Raw genomic sequence first — 9,459 nt, forward strand, 5'->3', positions numbered from 1 at the left:
TCTATATACCGTTTTTCCATATCAGATCATTTTCACAAGATATTTTAATTTTTATGAAAAAATGTATGTATATGCGCTTTATTTTGGTGCGAATCACGTAAGTACGGTAATTTATATTGAATATAATAATAATATTAATTATATTGAATAGTATGCATATATATGACAAAAAAATCTGCAATGTCTGTTTTAATATTACCAGCGCAGTAAGTCCGATGATAAAGCTCACAATTTATGAAACTTTAAACAAATTTATTAATCGTCAAAAATTTTAAATAAAACTAGCTGTTTTTTTGTATCACGGTTGGTTCTGTACTTGTAATAGTATATTACCATGGAAGACGTTTTAATTTGTGCCGTTTGTAAAAAAGTGATAAGAAAATACACATTACATTACGGATTTTGCATTGCGAATGAAAAAAACTTTAACATAGAAAATGTTACTCATACGCCATATAAGAGTGTTTACGATTGTGGCCATATACCATATGGCGTATGAGTAACATTATTTCCCGCTCCTACTTCATACAAAAATTATTGGATACTTTCAGTTGACCATTCAAAACTTATTTGTTTATCCATCGATTTTCATCGTTAGTAACTTGCTTTTTTGCCAAAAGAACAGTTCTTATAAATTTTATATTCTATATTTCCTATAAAATTTTTTAAAAAATAGGCTTTGTGGCATAGCGAATAGCCATTGGAATTCAACTTGTAAGGACCGCCGTCTCCGATAAGTAACTAACAAAGTATAATTTTTATCAGTTTTTTCATGCTCGCACCTACGCCTTTAAAGCGTCTGGCAAGATGAAGGAACTATCGAAACGGTCTGGCAAGTGAGGAAACATCTTTTGATAGTTCCCCAAGTGATATATATAAAAATCAGCTTTTATACTATGATGAAAGTATAACTTAAATTTTTCATGGTTTAAGGGTGTCTGGCAGGGGGTAGGAACCATGCTAACTGTCTGGCAATGAACGACGTGGTTTCTAATGTTATTACGAGTAAAATATATAAAAACTGACCTTTATACTATCACGAATTTGAGGTGGTATTTTATACACCTTTATTACCTGGTACCTGCCAAAGCGTTGGAGTACAAAAGATGAGGTGTCAAGTGATAGGCATTATCATAGGTGTCAAAGGAAAAGGCTTGACCTTCCGATTTGCAGTAAGGTTTAATTTTTCGAAGAGAGTTGTAACCTGCAAGTTGTAAAATTGCAGTTAAGCCTTAATAATTTTTTGGTTTGTTGGAAGAGAACATCTTCGTCATGGCGGTCGCGAATAAATCAGTTTGCAGTGAGCAATTATCTCGATCTATACTTGAAGTGCATTTTTAAAACTATGTAGTATTTCAAAGTACGCCCTAAAAGCATTCGAATGAGTCGATTTTTAGATTCCCACAACCTAAATACATATGTACGCCGTTAGTTTGGCTTACGGGGTGTATGTACCTTCGTAAATTCGTAAATAAAAAGGGCAATTTTTTCACACGTATACACGCACAATAGCCCATAGTTCATATTATTAACACCACCTATGATTTTATTAGACTTTTTATAGCACTTAAATAGTTTTTGTATACACCACTGATGAAATGGCAATCATATTACAAGGCTGGGATTTGATTTAAGCTGGAATACAATTAAACATTTCAATTTGCCATTTGCGTCACGAATTTGCAGATTATATTGACAAACGATTGAAGTAGCGTAGCAAAATATTTACTAGTACATGGAAAAGCGAAGCTAATATCGGTAATTGAATTGTGTCATGGAACATTAGTATAGTATAGTATTTATTTATTACGGTCTTTAAGACCTAGTTGATGTTAAGTTAACATTTGTTTCATTAAATATTCAGTGTTTTACAATATAAAAATNTAAGGCTTTGGAAAAGAAAAAGTGGAAGAGTTAAAGGAGAAACAGATGATAGAATTATACGTACATACTTCCCAAAAAGTTTAAATAAAAGCCGAAGAATGCGTCTATTACTAGAATTTTTAAGTATCTGATACTTAAATAAGTTCATATGCAAAATGCTTAAGCAAATCTACTCAATATTTTAGCCAATATTCGATAGCACTTAAGCGTTGACGGTTTTGGACCTTGCTGTTTTGAATAAACCAAGTGAATCAGCATGGAAAACCACAAAATTCAAAAATAAAATGACTGCTTAGTACACCAAAAGGAAAAATTGCAGCGCGTAAATAAAATTGCTGATTGAGAAGTGGTGCGGTTTTGGCCGTTTCGAAGCAGTTTGCCCCACCTTTAGCGCGAATAGCCTCTCTTGGCTTCTAAATATATAATTCATTTAAAAGATAAAATGAATGAATGGGTGATGCGAATCATACTATTAGTTCACAGCCAACGAAAAAGATTGCTTACAGGTCACTGTTTCTAAGTCACCAACGCCACACCAGCTTGTTACTTTTGAATTTCCCTACAGGGAATCTACAGCGCTTTTGCCACTCTACCATAAGTAACTACATATGTACATATGTACATTCATCGTCTCTCCCAATGTTCTCTCTACGATCTCACTGAGTTCACTTTGCGATCGCGTATAGAAGTGTTAAACACCAGCCGCCTTCAACTCACAATTAGTCGGCTGATGGTTATAGACAAAAGAAGAGCCCAAATATTATGGTTAAAACGTACGCGCTCAAACCTTTAAACATTTCGTCGGCAACTAAAACAATGAAAGCAACATCATCAAAACAATTAATAAGTTTTATTTTGAATAATTTCGTGCTGTTTAACGTTTTCACCTGCGCTACTGGCCAAGAGGCAGAGCATGGTAAGTTGATGAAGTATGTATGTAATAAAGTAGAGTGCTTATCAAATCGTCAAGATGTGTTTAGTATGTTTGTTGTTAGTACTCACATGCATAGGTGATTCAGTTTAAATGCATGAATGTTAAAGGTATTTCGTTTATTTGTTCAGCTTTGGTTTTCGTTGCTGCAGTATTAATTTTGCACAGTTATAAATCTCACATAAATCTTAAGTTCATTTTTACGGTAACATTTCTTCGAATTAAAGGTTAAAGCTTAAGAGCTGATTCGCGATTCAAAAGCTCAAAACTCATAAGCCATGTATAAAAATATATCACTTGTTTGCTGGGAGAGAGCTACATATCTTCGTCTTATTTGGCACTATAACTGTGTATCGGTTTGGGCCGAGACCAAAGAGAGAGCTATGTAAGTACATACTATAATCTAACTTTTTCTTTGTTAAGCATGCATAAATGCCTGCATGTCGGTGTCAAATAGTTTTTTTTTTTCAACTCTAAGTCGTTTTTCCCTTAATTTTCTCGAAAAATATTTTATATGCACCAATTTTGATGGCTCAGTCAAGGTCATGGTAGCATTCCAGTTTTAGTCGATTTTTCTAGCTTCAGCCAATAGCCTCATTATTGATTTTTATTCAGGAAATAATTACAGACTCAACCTTTTAAAATTTCCCGGAATGCATATAATTTTTCCAACAAATGCGTGTTATAACATATTTGAAATAATAATAGTTCTACACAAAAAAATTACAATCGGAAATATATCGATATTTCTAAAAAAAAACAATATCAATAAATGTATCGGCTCAATAAAATAATGGCATCGATCAAATTATTTTTAAATACATTTACCGACATTTAAGATTATATGCAGACAACTTTTAAGACAATTTAATAACAAAAATAATTTTTCTAAAACTACAACAAATTATTTTTATGCATTTTTTTTTTATCAAAACAACCTTTTTATGAAAGTAGTACTTGCATTGTAACTATTCCAATTTTTGTGGGAAAATTTAATTTTTCCAACAAATGCGTGATATGTGATATCGATAATTTAATAAATTTTATTTTTTTAGATACATATACCAATTCCATACCAATTTCATAGATTATGTGTAGAAAATTTTGAGACAAATTTAATTATAACGATCAATATCGACATAGTTAACGATAATTATTGATCAATTTTGAGAACTCTGTTAAAAAATAATTTTTCTAAAACTGCAAAAAACTATTTTTATACAATTGCAGCAGTCCCAACTCATTCATTCATATTAGAACCGTACGTAAATAAAAGGTATGTAGGTATCAACCCGTCGTGCCAGATGAACATAGATAGCATTAAAAATTACCGATTAGACCACGCGATTTATCGTTGTCCGTTTATCATAAAGCAAGACTGGTCTAGTGATTGTTGTATAGATTCAATTCATGCCTTTGTATCAAGTATCAAAGTAGTAACACTTCCATTTCTATTTACTTTCAGCTTTACCATGCTCTATTGATATTCGACGGGACCTGCCCATGTCCAACCAATCCCAACCGCTGTATCTGAAACCAAAGTCATCCGAGTACTGGCATCCAAACACCGAAGGTTACCTTCAAGTGCCACACGGTCGTTGTATTGAGCTCGTATGCACCGGCCCTTTTGCCAACGTCACCGTTGAGAATGGCACACAAAGCTTAAACTTAGAACCTCATATACGCACCATCTGCCCACGCTGCCTGCAAGGCACCACTTTCCTGCTGAACGATGACCAATATGAGTTTCGCCACTTTGTTTGCGCGCAGAAGGTGAAATATACCGCTGAGCGGACAACACAGGGCTGTGCAAATAATACTGCCGAAACATATCGCATCGGTTACAATTTGACCGATGGACGCTTTGTTCAAACCCTGCTCGCGTGTTACGATCCCGCACAAATACGTACACATTACACAGAATTCGTTCTTGATTCTGCCAATGCGCGCTTTCAAACCGGTGTGAAGCGTTCGAGATTCTCGAAGGTTGATTACTTTAAAATCGATATGAATTACTTGTACTCGCAAAAAAATCAACACGCGCAAGCTGCAAAAGTATTCGGCAGCACGGACATGGCAATGACATATTTCGATTCGAAATTAAAGTATTTGTCACGCGGTCATCTGACTGCGAAAGCGGATAAAATCTATGCGACGGAGCAGCAAACCACATTCAATTTCTTCAACGTGGCGGCACAATGGCAGCCATTCAATGGCGTCAGTTGGGCAAAGATGGAGGACAAAATGCGTCAATATTTAGCTGAGAATCAGCGTACTGCCACTTGCTACAGTGGCACATACGGCACAATGCACTTTACGCGTGCAAGTGATAATATGAGCGTGCCATTTTTCCTGGCGCAGGATGAGAATAATAATGATGTGATTGCAGTGCCGCAGCAGTTCTACCGCATCTGTACTGTTGGAAGCAACGTGGGCTTAGCTATTTTAGGAGTTAATAATATACATGCAACTTCAGATGAAATACTTAAGTATTTACTGTGCGATGATGTAAGTGAGCAGGTGCCTTGGTTGAGTTGGATAAGGAGTGAACAGCTTTTAGAGTATGGCTATTTATATGCATGTCGGGTGTCCGAACTCGTAAAGAAGGTGCCAGAATTGCCTGCTCATTTGGGCGGGATTACAGAGTTGTTAGTATAGTAGGTTAATATGGTAGGTTAAGTGCAGCTCGCACACTTAGTAATTTAATAGGGTATATAAGATCAGAGACTTATTTTTTTTAGTAGCAAATTGAAATTAGTACTATTGTCTAAATTAATTTATTAAGCGTAATACGTATGTACACACAAATGTAAATTTGCAATTATAATTCCAGAAAAAACCCATGTTATTATATTTTTAAAATTACATCTCCAAGTACTTTGGTCGATAATTTCAATAAAGATTTGGAAAATAAATACTTCGACGATCAATACATTTTCGGTGCATTAAAAACGTTAACATCAGAAATAAAGATGAAACGTAAATGAACGTTTGAACGTAGCGATAAACATAAACGCAGGCGTAAAATATAAACAAGAAACGATCCGACGCACGGATCACCGCTTGATGGCAAGGCATGCTAGCAAATGAATGACTTCTACCGAAACTGCCGCGGCAAGGAAGAAATTTAGAGAATGGAATACTACCTCTGTCACTGCCCAGCCTTATGGCGGGCAAGAAGACGTTCGTGTCATCATCATCTCTTTGTTTGTCTTTCTGACCTAAGCGTAGAAGGCATTCATGGATTCTCGCGCTTCTTTAACCTAACCATTTGGTTTTACTTATAGGGGCACGAACGGTGTCGCATACGTGCCCTCAATTGATGGAAAGTTGGGCCTACATTGTACGTCTCCTATATTGGACCAATCAGCCAATTTAACCTAACATATACTTTAAAGTAAACATAACCTCCAATACTTTATGTATTTACGGAAACCAGTTCCCGTTCATGTGAGCTCATTATTGGCCAAGTCAAAGAATCGTTCGTGATGAAGTTTCTATTGACATGGCATCTGCTATATGAGGGAAGTGTCCGTAACTTACTGAGTAAGCTCTGATAACAGCCAGCTGTTCAACCGATTATTAATCCATTGGTTAACTTATCGAATCGTAGTTTGAGTGTCAAACTCTGCAACCAATCGGCGTATGATTTGGCCTATTGTCAAATATAGTTTGTTCTCCACAAGCCACGTGAAGGCTGCTGTGGATCTACCTTCATTAGAACGAACTTTTATTTCATTTTGTTATGCCCGTGTGTATGGTAAGACTAATTCTATCTCTAAATTCTCGAGTGAAATTTATCAGCACTCCCTATACAGCATGAGCACTTGTGGCCAAGACTCCAACCAAATTATATGTATGTATAACTTTAGCTTAGTTTCCATCTTGACAAAAGTTTTCCTGGTATATTTTCTGTCATCACAGTCATAAATTTAGGTATGGTCACATCCAATACCAAATCAAAGAAAAATCTGCATTAAATCAGTCAGCAGAAAACTTCGATAAAGTATTAAGATAATAATGCTAATTTGCGTGTGTGTGTGTGCAGGAAGTAACTATAATACATATAACTCAAAAAGTATTGCCAAATTTACACCAAAAGCTGCACAGACACAAAAAAAACAATAGCAAAAAAGAAAAGTCCAAAAAAAAACATAAACCAGCAACAGAGTGTTAGCTAGCAAAGAAAAATCAAACAATAGCAAAGTCCAGCTGCGAACAAAAAGAGCAGAACTGAGTGAAGAACTTTTACCCGAAATTTTCTAAACGATGTATGCAAACGAGAAACAAAAATTGTTTCTTAGTAAGCGTGACAAATGTGGGCGCACAAGCGTGTAGCAATCAGAGTTGTTAAGCAGACGTTATGAAATCGTGAAAGCATAGTTAAGGGGTGACTGAGTCGTCACAAATCAAAATAAATAAAGTCAATTATTCCATTTTTATATATATATCGTATTGTTGTATTATAAAATTTCACATCATTGAAAAATAGTTGGTTGTGGTTTCGAGTCCTCTTAACATTTATGTAGCCTTTAAAAACTGTACGACATATGAAAACTTGTGAATGAAGTTGGTAATTTCATTCTCGGTCAACGGGAGACCTCGTATACAAAATTGGTTGAGGTTTCATAAGTCATGCGTGAGCGAAAATAGAGGTTTAAAAAAAGTAAGTGCGCCCGGGCCACACTGGAGAAGTAAAACTTACATACGTTATGTATCTATTTTGTCTCATAACCAATATATGTACATACAAATGTACATATATGTTTTGTGTTTTTTCTATCTAGATCCCTAAATACCCTCTATCCCTGTTTGTTCTTATTAACTTTAAATTCTTCTGTCTTCCTTTATCTTCATTTTTATCTTTATAATCCATCGATAACAAAATCAATAGTAATATCCATCAAAATGTCGATAACAAAAGAGACAAAAATATCGATAACAAAGTCGATAACAAGTTCGGTAAAAATATCGATAGCGAAATCGATAATAATATTGGTAGCAAAGTCGACAAAAATATCGATAACAAAATCGATTAAAATACCGATAAAAAATCGATAACAAAATCAATATATATCGATAACAAAATCAATACATATCGATAACAAAATCGATAAATATCGATAACAAATTCGAAAAACATCGATAACAAATTCGATAACAAAAATATCGATATCCCGAAAATCTCTAAAGCCCCGAAATAGTTCCTCATTGAGTCTCTGTGTCTCTAACTATATCCTTTCTCCATCCGTCCGTCTGTCCGTCCGTCTGTGCACACGATAACTCGAGTAAAAATTAAGATATCTTAACGAAACTTGGTACATGTACTTCTTTCGGGCGTAGGACGGACGGTATTGAAAATGGGCAAAATCGCACAATAACCACGCCTACCTCCCATATAACGGTAATTTTCAGAAATACGAAAAGTGCGATATTTTAGTAACTACTGAAGATAAGTCACTCAAAATTTATATTTACAATGAGTTTTAGACGAAAAATAACAATATTAAAAAATTTTGGCAAATGGGCGTAGCCACGCCTACTTATGGTTACATGTGTATATCTTGGTAACCGCTGCACCAATTTCTTCCAAACTTGGCATAGTTTTTGGTCCTGCTACAACATACCAAATGGCCGAAAATTTTTAAAATCGGACAATAACCACGCCCACATCCCATATAACGGTAATTTAGAGAAATACAAAATCTTCGATAAATCAGTAAATATTAAAGCTAATTTATTCAAAATTGATGCTTGCAAAAATTCTTTACCAAGAAATACTTTTATGGTACAATTCTGGAAAATGGGCGGGGCACCGCCCACTTATGATCACATATATGTACATCGGTAACCCTTCTACCAATTTGTACCAAACTCGGTGTGGTTATTGTGCTTGCCACATGAAAGCAAAGCGTTGAAAATTATTGAAATCGGACTAAAATTGCGACCGCTTTTCATGTAACGGTAAATTTCAGAAATGCTTGAAACTTCAATATTTCGAAATTGAAGGACGCCAATTTACTCAAAATTGATACACCCCGGCTTTCCATCTAGCGGTAGGTTTCGGAAAGGTGAAGAAACATATATTTAATACTTGCGCCGGGTATTTAATGTTCGGCTCCGCCCGAACTTAGACTTTCTTACTTGTTACATTTACCTTTATCCTTTTCTTTACCTATGTACGTACGCTCTCATTCTTGTATTGGTCTTTTTCTAAGTGTTATCCTTTTACCTTTTATTAGCAAGTTTTTGATAAATTATCACCATGTTCACACATTCATGCGGCACTTGTTTCAGCCCCAACCATTTCCGTGCACCATTTTCGTGTGCAATTTCCATTGCACTATTTCCTGCCAATTTATTCCGAACCAAGCATTCACCGCTAAAGAAGTTTCACTTCAAAAACTTTTGTTGAACGTTGTTCAAATAAGAAATAATAAGCAATATATTGGAGAGTTTGCGGTATTCGATGGCAATGTAAGCCAAGTAGGCATTTTAAAAATTACTAAATTAAAGCGTAGGAAGTGGATATAAAATTATGCAATTGGTGTTGGAGGAAAGAAGGAGTCAAATGTAATGGACAATAAAAACGAACGGCTTTTATATATATATTATTTTTAATTTCGCTGTCAGCATCCATTAAG

The 9,459-nt window shown here is 35.1% G+C and overlaps 1 protein-coding gene across 1 annotated transcript; it reads left to right on the forward strand.

The window, feature by feature from the left end:
* Positions 1 to 2,622: 2,622 nt before the first annotated feature.
* LOC108358476 (uncharacterized) lies at positions 2,623 to 5,721 on the forward strand. The gene is made up of 2 exons (XM_017609835.1): positions 2,623 to 2,800; positions 4,281 to 5,721. Exons 1-2 carry the CDS (start codon positions 2,647 to 2,649, stop codon positions 5,471 to 5,473), a joined length of 1,347 nt encoding a protein of 448 aa, XP_017465324.1. The 5' UTR covers positions 2,623 to 2,646; the 3' UTR covers positions 5,474 to 5,721.
* The last annotated feature ends 3,738 nt before the right edge of the window (positions 5,722 to 9,459 follow it).

The sequence above is a fragment of the Rhagoletis zephyria genome, unplaced genomic scaffold, assembly GCF_001687245.7.
Source record: "Rhagoletis zephyria isolate East Lansing unplaced genomic scaffold, Rhagoletis_zephyria_1.1 Rzeph_scaffold_00258, whole genome shotgun sequence".
Lineage (NCBI taxonomy): Eukaryota > Metazoa > Arthropoda > Insecta > Diptera > Tephritidae > Rhagoletis > Rhagoletis zephyria.

Excerpts from the sequence above, each read along its gene's own strand:
- LOC108358476 (XM_017609835.1), top strand. The coding sequence starts at position 2,647 with ATGGTTAAAACGTACGCGCTCAAACCTTTAAACATTTCGTCGGCAACT. Across the intron at positions 2,801-4,280 it reads TGGCCAAGAGGCAGAGCATG|CTTTACCATGCTCTATTGAT; the intron begins GTAAGTTGATGA and ends ATTTACTTTCAG.